Source organism: Ostrinia nubilalis, chromosome 3 (assembly GCF_963855985.1).
Source record: "Ostrinia nubilalis chromosome 3, ilOstNubi1.1, whole genome shotgun sequence".
NCBI classification, from domain to species: domain Eukaryota; kingdom Metazoa; phylum Arthropoda; class Insecta; order Lepidoptera; family Crambidae; genus Ostrinia; species Ostrinia nubilalis.
The window spans coordinates 890,527-912,579 of record NC_087090.1 but is presented as its reverse complement, the minus strand read 5'-3'; the positions used below and the strand labels follow the sequence as shown (position 1 = coordinate 912,579).

At 43.4% G+C, this 22,053-nt stretch overlaps 1 protein-coding gene across 1 annotated transcript; it reads left to right on the top strand.

Moving 5' to 3' along the window:
* Positions 1-167: 167 nt before the first annotated feature.
* On the top strand, positions 168-20,472 carry LOC135087335 (transcription elongation factor SPT5). Its single transcript, XM_063982132.1, has 11 exons — positions 168-525; positions 601-679; positions 861-992; positions 1,396-2,595; positions 3,261-3,521; positions 4,082-4,519; positions 6,543-6,747; positions 7,503-7,726; positions 9,992-10,168; positions 18,807-18,980; positions 19,929-20,472. Exons 1-11 carry the CDS (start codon positions 305-307, stop codon positions 20,061-20,063), a joined length of 3,246 nt encoding a protein of 1,081 aa, XP_063838202.1. The 5' UTR covers positions 168-304; the 3' UTR covers positions 20,064-20,472.
* Positions 20,473-22,053: the final 1,581 nt, after the last annotated feature.

Sequence of the window (22,053 nt, the reverse complement as noted above, 5' to 3'; positions counted from 1 at the left end):
GTAAATGAAAATTACCGTTTTATCATGCTGCAAAATTTAAGCTTTTTCAATAGCTCAAAAACTTCGATCAATAAGCAAAAAAATGAATGAGTGAACGAGGAATTACATCACTATCAAAAAAATACTCACTCACTCAATTTTGACGTTTCATCGTTATTAAAGTTCATTCATTCGTGTCAGTTCAGTAATCTGTGGTGACGTTTTTATTTGCTGTGTGAAGCGTTTTCATAAAATATTCTCTCGTTTTGAATCAAAATCAGTGTTAAATGGGTTGGTAAAACAGACGGTCGTCTAGTAAGTTACAATGTCCGACTCCGAGGGCAGTAATTTTTCGGGTAACGCGTCGGACGCGGGCAGTGTAGTGTCGAATCGGTCCCGCAGAAGTGCCGCGTCGAATCGTTCCGCGCGTTCGCGTTCCAGCTCACGGTCTCCGTCGCAGGGCAGCCGCAGCCGGAGCCCGTCCAGGAGCCCCTCGCGCTCCAGGTCCCGTTCCCGGTCGCGCTCGAAGTCCCGGTCGCGGTCTAGGTGAGTGTAACATAACCTTGTAAGTTACCTACATTTTGTGCAAACGTTTGATAACAATCCACCTTGTTCCCACAGGAGCCGCTCAGCTGGCTCTGATGCCAGCCGCAACAGAGATGACGAGGCTAAAGAAGCATCTGGTGACGAAGATGTAGAGGTAATGTTTCATATTAATTTTACTTGGTAAATTTTATTGTGTTGCTTGATATTTAGAAAGTATGCGAAACTTGTTATTATTATGATGTTGTTTGCCAAAAGATGATGCAATGTCGCGTGACTATTTGTAAATTAGCTATTAAAAAATGTAGCCAGCTGCATTAACATTCCGTGTTTTCTAGGATGAGCAAGAGCCAGAGGGAGAAGACTTGGTGGACTCGGAAGAGTATGATGAAGACGAAGACGAGGAGAGACGTAGAAAGAAGCGTAAGAAGGACAGTCGCTACGGAGGGTTCATTATTGATGAGGCTGAGGTATGATATTGGCAGTTGAATGTGTATTTATAGAAACACTATTATCCCACACCAGCACTGTGTATGATCTTTCCATGAAACTAATATGTTTTGAGACCACAAATTCTATTTAAAATGTTGAGGTTATTAGTTTTTTGATGACCAATCAATGTCTGAAACAGGAACTTGGCTTGAACATGCGCCTGCCGTGTGCCTAGATTTATGACAAATATTACACAACATTTACAAGATGGCGAAAATAATTAGGTTATTTTGTTAGCCCATGAAGTTGTTATTCAGAGTGGTACTCAAAAGCACATTTATTATGCAATCTGGCATACAGTTATTTCAATAAACTACATGTGTTTTTTCTGTACAGATCTTGGTTTATTTGATGGTAATGAAACCAAACTGATGTTTCCAGGTGGATGATGAAGTCGATGAAGATGACGAGTGGGAGGAAGGTGCCCAAGAAATGGGCATCGTTGGCAATGAGGTCGATGAAATTGGACCCACGGCTAGAGAAATTGAAGGCAGGCGAAGAGGCACAAACCTTTGGGACTCACAGAAAGAAGAGGAAATCGAGGAATACCTTAGGAATAAGTATGCAGATGAATCAGCGGCACTCAGGCACTTCGGGGAGGGTGGCGAGGAGATGTCTGATGAGATCACTCAACAGACCCTCCTGCCAGGCATCAAAGACCCCAACCTGTGGATGGTCAAATGTCGCATAGGGGAAGAAAAAGCAACTGTGTTGTTGCTTATGAGAAAATTCATAGCATATCAGAGTTCCGAGGAGCCATTTCAAATCAAGTCCGTGGTAGCACCAGAAGGCGTAAAAGGCTACATCTACATCGAAGCATACAAGCAGACCCATGTGAAAGCGATCATTAACAATGTGGGCACACTGAGAATGGGTATTTGGAAGCAGGACATGGTTCCGATTAAGGAAATGACTGATGTGCTGAGAGTGGTGAAGGAGCAATCAGGGTTAAAGCCCAAACAGTGGGTTAGATTGAAGAGGGGTCTGTACAAAGATGACATCGCTCAGGTGGACTATGTAGATCTGGCTCAAAACCAAGTCCATCTGAAGTTGCTGCCTAGAATAGATTACACAAGACTGAGAGGAGCGTTGAGAACCGTCCAAAGCGAGAGCGAGGCGGCGAAGCGAAAGAAGAAGAGGCGTCCGGCCGCGAAGCCCTTCGACCCGGAGGCGATCCGCGCGATCGGCGGGGAAGTTACGTCCGATGGTGACTTCCTAATATTCGAGGGCAACAGATACTCCCGGAAAGGGTTTTTGTATAAAAACTTTACGATGTCGGCGATTCTGGCCGAGGGCGTAAAGCCAACTCTAACCGAGTTAGAAAGGTTTGAGGAGCAGCCGGAGGGTATAGATATCGAGCTGGCGGCACCAGCTAAAGACGATCCGACGAGTTTGCATTCGTTTTCTATGGGGGACAACGTGGAGGTGTGCTCGGGCGACCTGGCCAACCTGCAGGCGCGTATCATAGCCATCGACGGCTCCATGATCACCGTGATGCCGAAACATGACGCGCTCAAGGACCCGCTCGTGTTCAAGCCCAATGAGCTGAGGAAGTACTTCAAGCAAGGCGACCATGTCAAGGTATGTTCAAATGCATTACAATGATCTGTTGACAAATGTCCTGGCACAAATATCAGAGTAAATACAAATGAGTAGGTCATCTTCATAGAAACGCACCGAGCGCGGTTTGTATGTGAGCGCGCGCCAATACGTATGCGGCGCGCACGCACACACTGAGCGCACCTCACCGCTAATCCACGCTAAATTTTTATTTACAATGCAAATATCCTGGGTAATAAAAGAAAAAAAATCATCTTACAAAGTTTTGTTATAACTGGCTGGGAAGAAATGATATTATCCATTTTGTTATGCCATGGCGCAATATTGATTTGCGTTATTGTGTTGACACAATATTATTATGCTAGTTGTGTGGATGTCGTAAGACTAGGCGATTAAGGGTGTATATTATGACCGTCGGACCTCCCTTACCCGTCTAGTATGCGTGGCACTATATCATATCGATGATTTTAGACGAAAAACAGTAAAATCGATAAAACGACTCGATAAGATTATATCGAGACGCGAATCTTTATTCACAGTGGAGACTAATGCTAGGACGCACGCAACGATACTCGTATAATCTTATTGACTACAAATGTATGGACTTATCGCTCAAATTCGACAAAATATAATAAAATTTTATCACGACGCTTATTCTAGGTCTACTGATGATGATGGTGTTTTAGGTGCTGGCGGGTCGCTACGAAGGCGACACGGGTCTCATCGTGCGGGTAGAAGCTCACCGCGTGGTCTTAGTGTCGGACCTGACGATGCACGAGCTCGAGGTGCTCCCGCGCGACCTCCAGCTGTGCTCCGACATGGCCACAGGCGTGGACTCGCTCGGGCAGTTCCAGTGGGGAGATATGGTGCAACTGGACCCGCAGACTGTGGGAGTTATTGTGAGATTGGAGAAGGAGAATTTTCATGTGCTCGGCATGCAGGGCAAGGTACACACCCTTTATTTTTCATAACAAATCTTTTTATTTAGCACTTAAGCCCTTTCCAGGACGCTTATACACGTCCCGTTAACTTCCTATTTATGGCATGGTTATTTATTTGATTACCACAATTTGAGAAAACGTCATATTAGTAATTTGGATACTAATCCAAATGTAGAACCCTGTGGCACTCCTAAAAGATTAAAGAAGAGAATTAATGATACTGGTCTAAATGTAGAACCCTGTGGCACTCCTAAAAGATTGAAGAATAGAATTAATGATACTGGTCTAAATGTAGAACCCTGTGGCATTCCTAAAATATTAAAGAAGATAAATGTAGGTCAGATTTATATTCCCTTAACCCTTCATTTGATTTTGTTCACTGGGATGAACTAAATTATAAACCTTTGATGGACAGTAGCACATCACATCAGACTATCATGTTATATTTTTGTTGAAATATTGAACTTATTAATTAAGTTCACTAGATATGCGACAGTCTTAACCTCGCTTCATGCCATCGCCAATACTCATAACCAAAGATACATCTATGCTCCTTTTTTCTACAGGTCATAGAATGTAAACCGCAAGCTTTACAGAAGCGTCGCGAGAACCGCTTCACAATGGCTCTCGACTCGGAAGAGAACACCATACAGAAGCGCGACGTCGTCAAAGTGATCGACGGCCCGCACGCCGGCCGCAACGGAGAAATCAAGCACCTGTACAGAAACTTCGCGTTTCTGCAGTCTAGAATGTACCTAGACAATGGGGGTATATTCGTGTGCAAGACGAGGCATTTGCAACTCGCTGGGGGGAATAGGAACGCGAATGCTTCGAATCCTACTATGGGATTCATGTCTCCGAGGATACATTCACCGATGCATCCTTCGGGGCGCGGCGGGGGCACGCCGAGGGGGGAGCGCGGCAGGGGAGGGGGCAGAGGCGGCGCTACACGTGACCGGGAACTTATTGGACAAACGATCAAGATCACCGGAGGACCCTACAAGGTTTGTATATTGTTACTGTGTTGTCTCACGTAATCTTTGTACCATTTTTACGACATTCTAGTCTTCTTTATTTCGTCTATGTTTTATCATGCTTTGCATTTGTAGTTAATGTATTTACTTTTGATAACCCCAGAACGATGATCAAAACTTTCGCAATTTTGTAAAAAAAATGCTGTCAGGGGTCAGTGTAATGACGTAAAATTTCGTTTAATATGTCCAAAGTCGATCGTCAGCTTCAAAACAAAGGACTGCGGCGCGTGCATATCTTATGTTGCTATCACCCTTCATAGAGGTTCATGATTACCAGTCGTTCGCTAGTTTAAAAACAAAAGACTGTGGCCTGTGCGACTTCTTTGCAGTCACCACCTTCCATCAGTTTTGGGCTGACGCTGTGTAGGTTTGTTGTCGACACGACAAGAAGTAAAACCACCTTCATAGAGGTTAACCTACACCTTCACCAGGGCAACGCGGCGGTCTCAGTCGCTCGCTAGTTAAAAACAAAGGACTGCCGCGCGAGACGAGGCACTTCCTTGTTGCGTTGATCCTTCATAGAGTTTAACCTCATCGCCAGGGCAACGTGGGCATCGTCAACGACGCGACGGTCTTAATCACTCGCTAGTCTAAATTAAAAACAAAGAACTGCGGTGCGAGACGACGCTCTCTTGTTGCGCTGATGTTTCATAGAATTTAACTTATCCCATCGCCAGGGCAACGTGGGTGTGGTCAAAGACGCGACAGTCTTAGTCGCTCGCTAATTTAAAAACAAAAGACTGCGGCACATGCGACTTTGCAGTCACCACCTTTATAGAGTTTAATCTATCCCATCGCCAGGGCAACACGGCAGTCTCAGTCGCTCGCTAGTTAAAAACAAAGGACTGCCGCGCGAGACGAGGCACTTCCTTGTTGCGTTGATCCTTCATAGAGTTTAACCTCATCGCCAGGGCAACGTGGGCATCGTCAACGACGCGACGGTCTTAATCACTCGCTAGTCTAAATTAAAAACAAAGAACTGCGGTGCGAGACGACGCTCTCTTGTTGCGCTGATCATTCATAGAATTTAACTTATCCCATCGCCAGGGCAACGTGGGCGTGGTCAAAGACGCGACAGTCTTAGTCGCTCGCTAATTTAAAAACAAAAGACTGTAGCCCGTGCGACTTCATTGCAGTCACCACCTTCTTAGAGTTTAATCTATCCCATCGCCAGGGCAACGCGGCAGTCTCAGTCGCTCGCTATTTAAAAACAAAGGACTGCCGTGCGAGACGAGGCACTTCCTTGTTGCGTTGATCCTTCATAGAGTTTAACCTCATCGCCAGGGCAACGTGGGCATCGTCAAAGACACGAGAAACTTAGTCGGTCGCTAGTTTAAAAACAAAGGACTGCGGTGCGAGACGACGCTCTCTTGTTGCCCTGATCTTTCATAGAATTTAACTTATCCCATCGCCAGGGCAACGTGGGCGTGGTCAAAGACGCGACAGTCTTAGTCGCTCGCTAATTTAAAAACAAAAGACTGTAGCCCGTGCGACTTCATTGCAGTCACCACCTTCATAGAGGTTAACCTATTCCTTTATCGCCAGGGCAACGCGGCAGTCTCAGTCGCTCGTTAGTTAAAAACAAAGGACTGCCGTGCGAGACGAGGCACTCCCTTGTTGCGTTGATCCTTCATAGAGTTTAACCTCATCATCGCTAGGGCAACGTGGGCATCGTCAGACACGAGAAACTTAGTCGGTCGCTAGTTTAAAAACAAAGGACTGCGGCGCGAGAGTCTGCGTTGCGGTTACCGGGCCCAGCTTTCATACACGTAGAGATTAACTTCCCCCTTTATCACCAGGGTAACGTGGGCACAGTAAAAAGACACGATTGTCTTAGTCGCTCGCTAGTTTCAGAACAAAAGACTGCTGCGCGAGACGACGCGCTCTCTTGTGGCGCTGATCTTTCGAGTTTAACATATCCCAAGGACTGCGACGCGAGAGTTACGTTGCGATCGATACCTTCATAGAGTTTAACCTATCCCTTCATCATCAGGGCAACGTGGGCATCGTCAAAGACGCGACAGGGTCCACGGCCCGCGTGGAGCTGCACTCCACGTGCCAGACGATATCCGTGGACCGCGGGCACATCGCGCAGGCGGGCGCGGCGGGCGCGGCCGGCTCCACCAGCTTCCGCACGCCGTCCGGCCGCACGCCGGCGCCGGGCTCCGGCGCTATGACGCCTACGTACAGGGATACTGGTAAGCTTTGTTCCTTTTACGCTAATGCTATTGTTTTGTAACCTATCATCCACTTCGTACTGGGGGGAATTCGAAACTTCTCTTCGAACTCCTCCTATTGAAATTGAAAAAAAATATTGTCAGACCGGGGTCCATAATCGTGTTAGTAACAATTTTCACTTAGCCTATGTTAGTAAGATACAAATAATGTTATAATATAATGTGGGAGGGAGCCGCTTACATAGCACTGGAGACGTGCAAGCTGAGCCAGCGCCCCACAGCAGCGGCGAGTCCCTTTTTTGTTCTTATGTTCTGTTTAATTTCGTTGCGGGTCCAATGACTATGACAGTTTAATTTTCCCTCTGAAACAAACTTGACCTTCACTGATTGGGTTTTTGTTGGCGATCAAGCTGTAGATCCTGGCTACACAAGAGTTGCAGCGGCTAAAACGTTTGCGCATCGCATTCTCTCGGTTAAGCCTTCATTTCACAGTTTGTTTTGTACGAACAAAATTACAGTTGAACAAGTGTACACGATTATCCTGTTTTGGCCAAGGATTTCGAATGGGAACAGCTTATTTTGTTCTCATAATTTTCATAAAAAACAAACTACCATAAAAATGGGATCTCCAACTTAGCTTGCCGCTGGCTTTGAACAAGCGATGAGGTAACCTTTAGAGCCCTTCGATTGTTACGCTTAATCTATGTTTGTGAAAATATGTTAGGTCGAATCAAGTATACTATAAATGTGTTCTAATACCACTTTACCATCTCCAGGTGCAAAAACTCCGATGCACGGATCGCAGACTCCAATCTACGACGCGGGCGGTCGCACGCCGCACTACGGGGCCGCGACGCCCTCGCACGAAGGCTCGCGCACACCGGCTCACGGCGCCTGGGACCCCGCCGCCGCCAACACGCCCGCGCGACCAGACTTCGACTACGGGCTCGACGACGGCTCGCCCGGGCCCGCCTACGAGCCGCCCGCCAGCTACTCGCAGGTACAATATTAACAGTACCCAGGAGAACAGAGGACGGGACAGAAATTGGCCGTCTAAACAGGGCCCCGCCGCCAACACGCCGGCGCGACCGGACTTCGACTACGGGCTCGACGACGGCTCGCCCGGGCCCGCCTACGAGCCGCCCGCCAGTTACTCGCAGGTACAGTGTTAACAGTACCCAGGAGAACAGGACGGGACAGAAATTGGCCGTCTATACATGACAGTGCCGCCGCCAACACGCCGGCGCGACCGGACTTCGACTACGGGCTCGACGACGGCTCGCCCGGGCCCGCCTACGAGCCGCCCGCCAGCTACTCGCAGGTACAGTATTAACAGTACCCAGCCAGGAGAACAGGACGGGACAGAAATTGGCCGTCTATACATGACAGGGCCGCCGCCAACACGCCGGCGCGACCGGACTTCGACTACGGGCTCGACGACGGCTCGCCCGGGCCCGCCTACGAGCCGCCCGCCAGCTACTCGCAGGTACAGTATTAACAGTACCCAGGCGAACAGGACGGACAGAAATTGGCCGTCTATACATAACAGTGCCGCCGCCAACACGCCGGCGCGACCAGACTTCGACTACGGGCTCGACGACGGCTCGCCCGGGCCCGCCTACGAGCCGCCCGCCAGCTACTCGCAGGTACAGTATTAACAGTACCCAGGCGAACAGGACGGACAGAAATTGGCCGTCTATACATAACAGTGCCGCCGCCAACACGCCGGCGCGACCAGACTTCGACTACGGGCTCGACGACGGCTCGCCCGGGCCCGCCTACGAGCCGCCCGCCAGCTACTCGCAGGTACAGTATTAACAGTACCCAGGAGAACAGGACGGGACAGAAATTGGCCGTCTATACATGACAGGGCCGCCGCCAACACGCCGGCGCGACCAGACTTCGACGACGGCTCACCCGGGCCCGCCTACGAGCCGCCCGCCAGCTACTCGCAGGTACAGTATTAACAGTACCCAGGAGAACAGGACGGGACAGAAATTGGCCGCCTATACATAACAGGGCCGCCGCCAACACGCCGGCGCGACCGGACTTCGACTACGGGCTCGACGACGGCTCGCCCGGGCCCGCCTACGAGCCGCCCGCCAGCTACTCGCAGGTATAGTGTTAACAGTACCCAGGAGAACAGGACGGGACAGAAATTGGCCGCCTATACATAACAGGGCCGCCGCCAACACGCCGGCGCGACCGGACTTCGACTACGGGCTCGACGACGGCTCGCCCGGGCCCGCCTACGAGCCGCCCGCCAGCTACTCGCAGGTACAACCCACCACCACCTAACCAAACTTAAGGAACTAACAAATTATAATCATCATAATTCACAAACTAAATCACTGCACTGCAATTGGAGTACTCCACTAGCTACCATTGCATGTGTATCTCAATAACACTCACTAACAAAAAAAAAACCCACCACCACCCATGGCCATGCCAACCTTGCGGTTATAACTGGCCGAATCGCGGGAAATGCGCGCGGAACTGCGTCTGCCGTAGCAGGTTGCACTCTGCCGCGCGCAACGCTTGACTCCCTACAAATTCTTTGATCTATTTCCTTGTCCCTATGTATGCTACTCTCCCCGTTCTGGGGCTGCGACTATCACGAAGACGGGTGGCACCCTATGGTGCCTCGCTCGGTAGCAGGTACAGTATTAACAGTACCCAGGAGAACAGGACGGGCCTCCCCTACCGTAGAAATTGGCCGTCTATATCATGACAGGGCCGCCGCCAACACGCCGGCGCGCCCCGACTTCGACTACGGCTCGTCCGGGCCCGCTTACGTACGTCATAAACAGTACCCAGGAGAACAGGACGGGCCTTCCCTACCGTAGATGTTCCTTTCCCTAACAGGGCCCATGGGGCAGCAAGGTTCTGGAGTGAGGTCGCGTGCCGGAAAAGGCAGCGTGGGACGTCCACCTACAAGTTGGACCGACATTATAAAGGTAGCAGGAAGGCGCTGGATGCAGGCAGCAGCAGTGGATGTCATATGGTCAATGATGATGATGACGCAACAAGGAAGAAAATGCAAGATATTTCATTCCTACACTGTGAGGCAAAACATTAAAAAATCTGGTTTTCCCCTGAACCAAAATGTCTTAGCTACCTCCTAGCCCAGATGCTGGATACTTTTATTAGTACAGTACTCAAGGCTCTGCTCCGTTCCCAGACCATAATTTTGCACTGCTCTTTATCTATTTCACAGGATCGATAACCTAATATAATTGTAAACAAAACCCTATTTCTTTCGCAGGCGGGTGGTCCGTTCACGCCGCAGACGCCGGGCACGATGTACGGCTCGGACCACACGTACAGCCCGTACCAGCCGTCGCCGGCCGGCTACCTGGGCACGCCCAGCCCGGCCGGCTACTCGCCGCGCTCGCCCTTCGAGCCCGGCGAGCCGCACGCCGGCGAGTGGCATACTACCGAGGTCAGTTTTGCAGGGATAGGCGTAACTACACTCGACATCAAATAAATCGCACCTTCCGCGACAAGAACTTTCAAACGTATGCATCCCCACTTCCCACCAATAATGGCACCATTTAAAAGCCTAGTTCTAAACTTCATTTCATTAAAGGAAAGGTTTTTACCCCAAAAATGTGTCTTTAGAAGGATCCAGAGTCACTTCTTCAAAAAATAGTTACGCTTGAGCCATTTTTTATGACTATAAAACTGTTAAGTTGGGATTAATCGCTATTCATCTGTTAAAGAGGATACATGATATCATTTATAACCATTTTTAGTTTTATAACCATAAAAATTGGTCTAATTGATCCCAGAGGTGAGCCCAAAGTGAGGTCTATTTTCAAGTCACATTTATGGTATATGTTAATCATTTATTTAGAAATGAAATGTGTTTTTCTTTAAGGATATTTATTGGGCTTTTAAATAATACCAATATTGTTGGGGTACCATGATCGTGTCAGAAGAAAATCTTTAAAGTTCGCGTCGCGGAAGGTGCGGTTTATTTGGGTAGCGCATTTTCTTACATAACTTTTTAATTCCTATTATTGGAGGTCCGAAAATATTTCTCATACAATTTGATACCATAATGATCATTCTTCATAAAAAATTTAAAACCTACATATTTAAAAACATAATCATTGATATTCATAATATCACTTATCATACACTTAGTTTTTACTAATATTTGTTTTCATATATTTTTCTATACTAATGATCGAAACTCATAATCATTCGAATAAATAACTATAACATTCATAAATGTGATGTATCCTAATATTTGTTTTCATAAAGGACAATGTTCGTTCTCCATACATTGTTCGCCTAAAGAACCAACAATTTTGACATATTACTACCCGAAAGCGAAATAATACGATTCTGTGTGTAAGAACAATGATTCCTGATGGACACTTGCCATAAAATTAATGATTAAGAATATTAAATCACAGCGATTTTATAATATGTCGTTTATGACAACATGGCGTCTAATGTATTGTGTGAATGTATGAACACCGATTCGCGAAAAATGTTTTGTATTGTCGTCACGCCGAGTCGCAGCCAAATAGTATAAAATAATAGAACAAGTTTTAGAAATACAACTCGGCATTCCACTTTTACAATATGCCCACATATTGCACGTAAATAAACAACATGAATCGTAGGTTGTTTCCACCCTTGTCATCTGACACATGAAATAAACTCCTATTGTATTATAGATATCGAAGCCGAATCGTATATAATAATAGAATGGGTTTTGGAGATCACTCGGGGTTCCACTTTTATAAAATACCTACATATTACATAAAAATACCACGAATCATGAGTTTTCTTTTCACCATTTACATCTGACACGAGATAACAAACTCCTATCTCCATGACTACCATCGTAGTCTATGCCAAAGACTACAATATTTTAAGCAAGAAGTTTCAAACCTTAGCGGCTACGGTAACCCCTGGGCCACATACATCATGATAACATTCGGTCGACACCGGAACGAAGTCTTGCGATTATGCAAAAAAGCATCGTATTCTAGTGCGGCTATATCACGTTCAACCGGGGTTTTAATTCGACTAAAGTCCTGACTAAAGACTGGAAGAAAATACGCCGCATTGTATGAGCACTTCGTGTTCGTTAAAGCGGCTTCAGATCTAGAGCCCACATAGTTTTCTTTCCAATAATATCCGCAAGTAGCGCTGCATGATCTTTACAACAAAAACGGCAATAGTTATTAAGGTGCCAAAATTATATGATTACTTTGGCACGGTATTATACACGTTCGAAGATTTGTCATTTTCATTCATTTCTTCATCATCATCATCATTTCAGCCACAGGACGTCCACTACTGAACATAGGCCTCCCCCAATGACTTCCACATCGCACGGTTGGTAGCGGCCTGCATCCAGCGCCTTCCCGCTACCTTTATCAGGTCGTCGGTCCACCTTGTGGTGGGTTGACATTGCAGAATATGACTTTTGATAGGTTCATCATAGAATTCGGCGGGAATATCCTCACGGAGGAAGTTCGTAAAAAGGCGGAACAAGATCTTATAATAATGCAAGGCCGAAGCTGTTACGCGCGTGCTCCTACGTGTAATCCGGCGAGTATGCAATAAATAGTAATGTCTGGTAAATAGTGGTAATACGTATAGTTCGTTCGTTCGTTTCAGCCGAAAAGACGTCCACTGCTGGACAAAGGCCTCCCCCAAGGATTTCCACGAAGACCGATCCTGCACCGCTCGCATACAGGCACCTCCCGCGACCTTCACCAGATCGTCGGTCCACCTAGTGGGAGGCCTGCCCACGCTACGTCTTTCGGCTCGTGGTCGCCACTCAAGAACTTTCCTGCCCCAGCGGCCATCAGCTCTACGAGCTATGTGCCCCGCCCCGTCTATGTCTGTATGCGCTACGATTACAGGGTATCATTTTGCATAGTCGCAAGACTTCACTCCGCTGCTGTCAAATCAATGTCGCATAATGTTATCGCAATGTGTGTGGCCCTTGGCCAAATCACAGAAGCCTATGCGAAGAAAGAGCACTTGAATGACAATAAAAATCAGGGTTACCATTTTATAAGATTTCCTCACTATTGAGGGTAACAAAGTAACATTAATAATCTAGCCATTAATTACATTTATTACCTATACTAGAAAGTAAAGCAACATGCGGTTTTATTTTAATTTGTAAAATATTAAACCCCTCATATTTGTAACAGTTTGTTCCAAGTTTAGTTTTACTGTTTTGTTAACAGTATTGCTGTTTCAGCTGTCACTGTGAAGCTTTGGGAAAATAAATAAATATAAAAAATATTAACATAAATATTTATTTAAGTTTTTATGTTCATTATCATAATATGCCAATTTAAGTTACACTGTGTGACAGTCTTTGACACTAAACAAACTCTTCAGCTTAATAATACCTACCTACAGGGCGTTTTTATAGTTACTCTTGCTGATGAAACAAGAAGGGTTGATTCTACTACTGAAATACAACTACTTTTCTTACAGGACCAATATCAAATTCTCAAAAAAATTCACATCCTCGTGATGGTGATAATTTCTATGGAGAGGTTTTTTTTATATTCGGTCTCTTGGGATAAGTTATTCCATTTGAGCAGTAGAATTAATCCTTTTTATTCGATCACATATAAAAACAACACAAGTGTTTAGGAAAACTTCTTCTTTGGTATGGTATCACTACGGAGTTATAATGTCGGCAACTCTGTATCACTGACTTGTAACTTTCAAACAGCATGAATAATAAGGGCACCACATTGGTTTTCTTTCTGAAAAAAGGCTTTCAGTTTTAGTACTAACCCTTTAGCACTATTTCATTGAAATAAAAATATAAACGCACAGAAGACTGAAATTGAGTCAACTGACGTGACATTTATAATTTGTTGACATTATGACAGTTTGACAAGACTAGGGATTGAAAAAGTTTTAATTGAAAAAGTAAAATGACAATTTATTAAAACGATTCACATGGATATAATCGATTAAAAATATTTATAAAATGTTCTGATACTTGCCTGTAGCGATTATCCAATCCTGGTTTCTACTGAAAAACTACCTCGTGGCAAGATTTTAATAAAATAATAAAATCTTTATCTTCTCTTTCACAATCTATAAAAGTTCATTTGGTCTATTATTATACATGTGCTATGAATGAGGGTTTTCGCGATTGAAAAATCCGCGAGATGGCAATACGTAGACGCGAGGTCCAAATGCTGCATGATTGGTGGATATCTGTCAATGTCATGTCAAAAATAACCAATCATGCAGCATTTGGACCTCACGTCTACGTATTGCCATCTCGCGGATTTTTCAATCGCGAAAACCCTCATTGGCATAGATTATGAGAGACTGGCAACTATACTAGGTTGATATCAGGTGATCCGTCTGCTCATTTGCCTCCTGTCACAAAAAAAAAATATACAGGGTGACAGGTAAAGCGATACATTCCTTGAAAGGGGTTAAAGTAGAGCTTATTTGCAGTCATTTAAGTCATATGACACCATGTCCGAAACTTGTTCATTTCCAAGTTATTCAAGATTTAAGTATTTTTTTAAAAATCTCCAGTTTTTATGTTAAAATGTACTCTTGTAATGAAGAATACGGAATAATGTTAACTTTTTTGTTGTATTCGTATAGCTAAATAATAAGATTGACATTTTAAATTAAAATTTGCAAGAAAGAATCGTCATTACTCAAGTAAAAGCTAAAAAACCATGTATTATTTTGCAAAAAAAAATGTTTTAGGTAATTAAACGAAGAATTTCCAAGAAAAAATGTATGGAATGTTGTGTACAAATTACAGAATTTAGTTCCTTGATTCATTAGCTATTCAAAAAGGTACAGGTGTTTAACAAACACTACATAATTATTTTTTTATTTGAATTTAAACGTCTAGTAAGATACTTTCATAAAAAAATAAATAAATAAAATAGTCACACTAACAACTGTTCTTGGGTCTCAATAAATGAAAAACTTAGTATTTTAATAATAATTGTATCACCTAATTTTATCTAGGTACATTATTTTAAGTCCTGCTCAAACTGTGAGCCCCGTCTTCTAATACAAGCTCGTAGTCTGTTTCTCACTTCTGTTTTTGTGACTCTTGTTGTCAAACTTTGCTGAATATCTTGAGCTGCCCTCTGAATGCGCTCACGAAGCTTTCACACACACAGCACACTTTCGGCTCAGTGTACACCAATGGATGGATCAACAATATCCACTTCGTTGGATTGGGCGCGGTGGACCCATTCCTTGGCCAGCCAGAAGTCCGGATCTGACCCCTTGCGATTTTTATTTATGGGGTCACATGAAGTATCTCTTGTATGTAACCCCCGTAAACAACGAGCAAGAGCTTCGTGAGCGCATTCAGAGGGCAGCTCAAGATATTCAGCAGTTTGACAACAAGAGTCACAAAAACAAAAGTGAGAAACAGACTACGAGCTTGTATTAGAAGACGGGGCTCACAGTTTGAGCAGGACTTAAAATAATGTACCTAGATAAAATTAGGTGATACAATTATTATTAAAATACTAAGTTTTTCAATTATTGAGACCCAAGAACAGTTGTTAGTGTGACTTTTTTATTTATTTATTTTTTATGAAAGTATCTTACTAGACGTTTAAATTCAAATAAAAAATAATTATGTAGTGTTTGTTAAACACCTGTACCTTTTTGAATAGCTAATGAATCAAGGAACTAAATTCTGTAATTTGTACACAACATTCCATACATTTTTTTCTTGGAAATTCTTCGTTTAATTACCTAAAACATTTTTTTTTTGCAAAATAATACATGGTTTTTTAGCTTTTACTTGAGTAATGACGATTCTTTCTTGCAAATTTTAATTTAAAATGTCAATCTTATTATTTAGCTATACGAATACAACAAAAAAGTTAACATTATTCCGTATTCTTCATTACAAGGGTACATTTTAACATAAAAACTGGAGATTTTTTAAAAAATACTTAAATCTTGAATAACTTGGAAATGAACAAGTTTCGGACATGGTGTCATATAACTTAAATGACTGCAAATAAGCTCTACTTTAACCCCTTTCAAGGAATGTATCGCTTTACCTGTCACCCTGTATATGTTTCTCACACTTCAACTGGCATTGGATTCAACATGGGATTCTGACACTTTTACAGTTATGATACCATGAATATCAGTTTATGGTCCTAATTATTTTTATTTTATTTACGACCTTCGACCAGTTGGACACTTTAGATATCTTCTTGTAATAGTGTCAAACTGTCAATATCTTTTTAGCTTTTAACGCAAATCTAGTCTTCAAAGCAGTTTAATCGATTTATTTTATTTTCAAAATCGATATTTTATTGTCTATGATGGCCGCAGGAACATCACTATACATGGACTCCCAGCAATAAAGTACGGTAATGCCTCGTACAGATTTTATCGGCAAAAATTATGGAACTTGATAGGTTTTAGACCATGCCACGCACCAAAACGTCCGGAAGTTGTAATAGTATTATAGAATAAACGTTAAAAGACTTATTTATTTAATTTTTCAATGCTTAAGTGTCCATTAGAATGAAAGGGTGCTTAATGTATTAAAAAAAATAGAAAATAATTATGATGGGTTAATGTTTTTGGGCGGTTTTTTAGGCGGTTTCTGACAATGTCCTTTATTACTTATAAGTGTATTTATCGGTATCCTTCCGTTTGGCCAAATTACTTTTCGCCAAATTTCACTTCGCAAACAACTTATCGCCAAAGTTTCATTTCCCAAATGAACTTTTAGCAACTGTACTTTTTTTGAACGCAACTAATTCATTTGGTCAAATTAGGGGGCGTCCATAAATTACGTGAGACTTTTAGGGGGGGGAGGGGGTCAACGAAAACCTCACTATATCTCACGTGGGGGAGAGGGGGGGTCTCGCAAAATATCACGTAATTATTCCCGCAAGAAATAGAGTAAAATTGCCAGAAAACTGGGTTATTGAAGTAAAAAAAATATATTTTTTATGATGATAATGACAATTTATTCTAAACAGTCTAATCAAATTAAACTAAAAATTCCGTAGTTGTCTGTCGTTACCACAATACAGTGTGAGTCACGTTAAAGTGTACATATGAAAATAGATGAAACTAGACCTATTTTTATCGACAAAAAAGAGGTCAAAAATTTTTTGAGATTTTTTTCAAATTTTTTATAGAATTTTTTTCTTCCAATTACTTATTGTAAAGAAAACGTAATAACTTTCAAACTAAGCTGTATATCCTGATAAAATAAAAACAGTAATAATGCTAAATAATAGGCGATACTAAAAAAATACATAAAATACACAAAAAAAGGTCAACAAATAATAAAAAATGATACTTTTTGAAAAAGTCTGCTCATAAATTCGTGTTTTTTTGGTTATTTGATAAATTTCTCCAAAAAATGCCCCTATAACAGGTGTTTTTTATTACTTTGTATTATTCTCTATCGTATTATCTTTGTAAAACCAAAAATCGCATGTCTCTATCCCTATCACAACATTTGCAATGATCGTTTGACGGCTTACTAAACGACGGGAAGCTACGGAACCCTGCACTGCGCGTGGTGCGACACTGGGTTAGATACTGATTTTTTCATATAAATCTATTAGACTCGAAAAATAGGCATTTTATTAAATATCACGTGAGATTAAGGGGGTGGGGGAGGGGGTCAAGCAAAATCTCACCAAATCTCACCAAGGGGGGCGGGGGGGTTGAAAAATGGCCAAAATTGTCTCACGTAATTTATGGACGCCCCCTTATCATTTGGCAAAATTTTACTTGGCAAATGTTTATATAGCAAATGTTTTATTTTGCCAAATATTATATCCCAAATAATTTGTTTGGTCAAATTGAAACTTCACATCTTACCCACCGTTTCCCACAAATCAAAGCATAAGGTAGATGATCATGGTTTTCACAAGAATTTTATGTAAAACAAAGAGATTGCAGAAAATAGTATGGTTTCAGAAAGTAGGTATCGCAGAAAATAGTAGGTTAGGTTAGGTTAGAACAGTGACCCTTAACGCGCGAAGGCGAGCGAAGCGTGCCGCGGTAGCGGCCGCCGAGCGCTAGAATCACCTCTATTGTTAGGAGGAGATACCAATGAATGCTGCATGCTTGCTTTCATGATGCATGCTCTGCATGCTTATTTACTTAATTAAATTAATATGATGTTTTTAAAGATACGAGTATGTCTGTTATAAAGTAAATTATTCTGAACAACAACATTATGAGTTGAAGTATGTTCTTAGTAACAACATTATTAATTAAAACAATTATGATCAATGAATGTTATGAAGAAAAAAGATCTGAAAATAAAAATTATGTATTTTAAATGGTTCTTGGCAGTAACAGTATTGATAAAAAAATTATGATTACTAACTGTTATGAGCTCCGTTGGTAGTAATAAAAATGTATGAATAAAAAAAGTATGAAAAATAAAATTATGAAGAGAGATTATTATGAACACAAATCGGTAGTAAGACAAAGAATAGGATTTAGAATTTTATGTGAGCCAATATAGAACCGTTTATTTGATGTTGAGTGTATTAACTCTGGGGTGCATCATATTGCTTTCTATAATTATAGCACAGTTACACGATGCGGGAAATTGACCGAGACGAAGCAGGCTGATGTGCGTGTTTACACTATGTCTTGATTAGTTTCCGCTTATTAGTAACCGCGTTAACAAACGTCGAAAGGAATTTTGCGCCAAAGAATAATGTTTGTCACTTAAAACCGTGTTGTTGCTTAATTTTGTGTCTGATTATTTATAGCTGAATTTGTTTGAAAAAAAAAAATTAATTACATTGTTTAGCTATCAATAATTTATATTTAATAGTCAATGTTTCAAAATTTTTGATGCGCGAGGCCCCTTGTTCCGCGAGGCCGTAGGCGGTGGCCCACGTCGCCCACGCCTTACGCCGCCACTGTTCATACGCGCGTCACCGCGTTGTTAAAGCATAATTTCGCCCGCGGCGCGGCGACGGCGCGGCAGCGGGCATCACGCGGCGCGTACAAACAGACGGGGGCGCGGTGGTGGCGTCGTGTGCAGGAGCGCTAATATTCCTAATCCTGCTACGTCACAGGTGGAGGTGCGGGTGCGCGCGCACGAGGACGCGGCGCTGGCGGGGCAGGCGGGCGTGGTGCGCGGGCTGTCGGCCGGCATGTGCGCCGTGTACCTGCCGCGCGAGGACCGCGTCGTCAACGTGCTCGCCGACCTGCTCGAGCCCTGCGTGCCGCAGAGCGGCGACCGCGTCAAGGTACGCCACCAGTGGCGCGGATACTTGTGACGAATTTTCATCCGCGCAGCAATGGCGGTTATGTATTAGAGACAGGCGCTCGTCAGACGTCTATCATCGTTAGTTTTAGCGTAGGTCTTGAACGTCTACATCAGGTGTAACCAAACCAATCCTTTTCTGCATTCTACGAGGTGTGCTGCACTTTATAGTCTGGTCGTTAAGCACGTAGAATTTTGTCCATTGACCCCAAGCTACCCACCCTTAACGCTCGCGCGTAATTATATTGCTGTCGCGACTGTGCGACGCGCGCCCGCAGTGAGTGTGCGAGCGCGACAGCAACATAATTACGTGCGAGCGACAAGGATGGGCAGCTTGGGGTCATTGGACGGGATTCTACGTGCTCACGGACCAGGCTTTAGCTACATTAGGACACCACATGTGTTCACACACGGCCCTAGACTACACTCGCATGTCACGTGGTCCCCGCACGCAACCATAGTAGAGTGACGTCACATCCACGCTCTGGTACGGAGGCGGGGAGGTGCGAGAGAGTCGCATTCCAGCGAGGTGAGCACTGCGCAGTTAACTAGTTGCGCAGTAGGACACAGTCTATGTCTATACATACGCAACATGCGTTACAGGATTACCAGCTACATTGCGATAGCCATGGTCATAGATCAACCACGGTTACAAACATAGAACTGCACCAAACGATATGTTTACCAGCTATATTTATATTGTCTCCGAGCACTGACAATCTGGCTCAAGATATTTACTGATACCTCCAAGCTATATCAAGCAGATCATATGGTATTTGACACCAGTCGATTGACTTCTTATGAACTGTCAAAACACGATCTCGTTGATTTCACCATGCAAGTAGATGACGTCACTAATTTCACCAAATCTACTGACAAACTTTTTAACAATTTTAAAGCAACCAAAACTCATAGAGTGTCTTCATCGCAGGTCATAGCAGGCGAGGACCGCGAGGCAGTGGGGCAGCTGATCTCGATCGAGAACCAGGAAGGCGTGGTGAAGTTCGGCACCGACGACATCAAGATCATGCAGCTGCGTCACCTCTGCAAGATGAGCTCGGCCTAACGCGCGCCTCGCCTCAAGCAGGACGAGCCTCCGCAGGTTGAACTCAAAGTCTTATGACGCGGCACAGGGGGCTACTTCCAAACTGTCCAAACTTCGTTTCGAGTCTATCCGTCACCTTCCCTCGTGCTGGCATCTCGCTGTGCGTGAGAGGGATGGCAACATTCGAAACTTGGAATAACGTTTTTCGGAGTAACCCCGCAGCAAGTAACCGCACCCACGGGTTAGTAATAACGTCATGATTCTTTAGTAGATTTGAGGTACTTCTAAGAAGATGTTGAACTTTGAAGTAACTTGACACTTTAATAATGCGGCGTTATGTTGCATTAAGGTGAACGCACGCCTAATGCTCCAGGCGTCGAATTTTTGTGTTATTCTATTATTTAGTCTTATAACTTAAGGCGTTAGAGATTGTAGGAGATTGGGATAGGAATGGGATGGGATACCTTCGATTGAGCAGACTCCACAGGACGGTCCAAGCTTGGTTCTTCTTTCACTTTCACAAACACTTGAATTTTTATTGAGATGAGTTTAGCGCGCGATTTGGGTTTATTTGAATTGGTTTATTTTGGATACTTATTTAGTATTAACGCCCAGATAGGTAGGCGAAGCGGCGCGTTGCGATGCGAGAGCGAGACTGAAGGTGGGAGGGAGAGGATAGGAAAAGGACTGTCAGAATGAGTGATAGAATAGTGTGACATGAGTTTGAATTGCATGAGGTTTTAATGCTGGCGCGTACAACTCCCCCGGCCTAGAGGTCTTCCTCTAGATTGAGTAGCGTTTGTAAAAAAAAATAAAGTTAAAAACGCAAAAAAGCATGCGTTAGAGAGAACTAAACGAGTTAAATTTGAGTTAAATAAGCGTTAAAGTTGAGTTAAATTCAAATTAAAGTTGAGTTAAATTAAAGTTAAGAAAAAATAAAGTTAAGAACATTATTTGAGTTACTGTAAAGGAAGAGGACAAACTCTAACTACAGGCCGAACATAAATACCGGTTGCAGTGCGAATCTTTAAGGTGCGAATGATTTTGTCCTTTCCGGGATATACTTCCACAACCACACCCAATGGCCAACAAAGAGGATGCGCATTGTCATCTTTTATAACAACAACAGAGCCCACATCTATCGGTTTGGTCACCGTATTCCACTTTTCACGGCGTTGTAGAGAAGTTAAATACTCCTGACTCCAGCGACGCCAAAAGCTTTGCACTAATTTATTGACTAACTGATAACGCGTTAACCGATTGTCAGAAATATCAGAGACATTCTCTACTGGTAAGAATTTCAGTGGAGTTATATTGAGAAAGTGATTGGGAGTGAGAGCGGATATATCAGATGGGTCAGAGCTAAGAACACACAATGGTCTACTATTCAATAAGCCTTCTATTTGTACAAGTACAGTGTTGAGCTCTTCGTATGTTAACACTTGAAGACCAATAACTTTATAAAGATGCGTTTTTACATAACGAACATTTATCTCCGTGATGCCGTTAAAGTGCGGACCATATGGTGGACTATGAAGAAACTTAATGCGTTGTTCAGCCAAATGTGAACTTAAATAATTTTTGTGAGAGTCAGATTCTAAAAGAGCGTAAATTTCGTCAAGCTTGCGTTTAGCGCCAATGAAGTTAGTACCTCCGTCGCTATATATCATGGAAACGGGGCCTCTTCTACAAATGAATCGACGAAAAGCGGCGAGAAATAGATCAGAGCTTAAGTCTGAAACTAACTCTATGTGTAGAGCCTTAGTTGTAAGACAGCAAAATAAACAAATATAAGCCTTCTGGCTTTTAACACCTCTGCGGCGAATGTGAGTAATAAAGAAGGGACCTGCATAATCGACCGATGTATAAACAAAGGCTTTAGCTTCTGAAACGCGAAATGATGGCAAGTCGCCCATAAGAGGGTTTGTAGATTTAGGGTTTAAACGAAAACAGATATTGCATTGATGCACTCTTTGACGTACTAAGTTACGTGCGGAAAGTATCCAAAATT

Bases quoted from the DNA above. Each gene is read 5' to 3' on its own strand.
- LOC135087335 (XM_063982132.1), top strand. From the start codon at position 305: ATGTCCGACTCCGAGGGCAGTAATTTTTCGGGTAACGCGTCGGACGCG. The intron at 526-600 runs GTGAGTGTAACA...TTGTTCCCACAG, and splicing joins AAGTCCCGGTCGCGGTCTAG to GAGCCGCTCAGCTGGCTCTG. The intron at 18,981-19,928 runs GTACGCCACCAG...TCTTCATCGCAG, and splicing joins AGAGCGGCGACCGCGTCAAG to GTCATAGCAGGCGAGGACCG.